General features: G+C 42.2%; 1 protein-coding gene across 1 annotated transcript in view; it reads right to left on the reverse strand.

Moving 5' to 3' along the window:
* Nucleotides 1–337, reverse strand: part of LOC119594876 (glutamate receptor ionotropic, kainate 2-like) — a 23,933-nt gene extending 23,596 nt beyond the window's left edge. The window contains exon 1 of the mRNA XM_037943952.1: nucleotides 218–337. Coding sequence (XP_037799880.1) covers nucleotides 218–337 — 120 coding nt within the window. The remainder of the gene's footprint in view (nucleotides 1–217) is intronic.
* Nucleotides 338–374: the final 37 nt, after the last annotated feature.

Here is a 374-nt window from a genome sequence, read left to right on the forward strand (position 1 = left end):
CACACACTCACACACACAGATGTATCATTTATAAAATGCGTATTGCTATGCGGCATTATTAATTAAAGTATGCTGAGTATGAAAGACATGTGTCCCCCCCTTCTCTTTCTCTATCATGTTCTGTTTGTGTATGTCTCTGAATACTTATTTGTAATTCAAATTTTATGTTTACAAAATAAGAAAGACATTTACCAAAATCATTTTTGTAATGACAAACCTTCCAATCTCTTAGGTGAACTTCGTCATCGGTGGGGATGGACCCAAGCGAAGTATACTGGAGGAGGTGCGAGACGAAGTTGGTAGTGATCGTCTGGAACTGCTTGGCGCTGTACCCCATGCCAACGTCCACGGAGTCCTTGTGAGGCCTCCGGGCC

The sequence above is a fragment of the Penaeus monodon genome, chromosome 34, assembly GCF_015228065.2.
Source record: "Penaeus monodon isolate SGIC_2016 chromosome 34, NSTDA_Pmon_1, whole genome shotgun sequence".
Lineage (NCBI taxonomy): Eukaryota > Metazoa > Arthropoda > Malacostraca > Decapoda > Penaeidae > Penaeus > Penaeus monodon.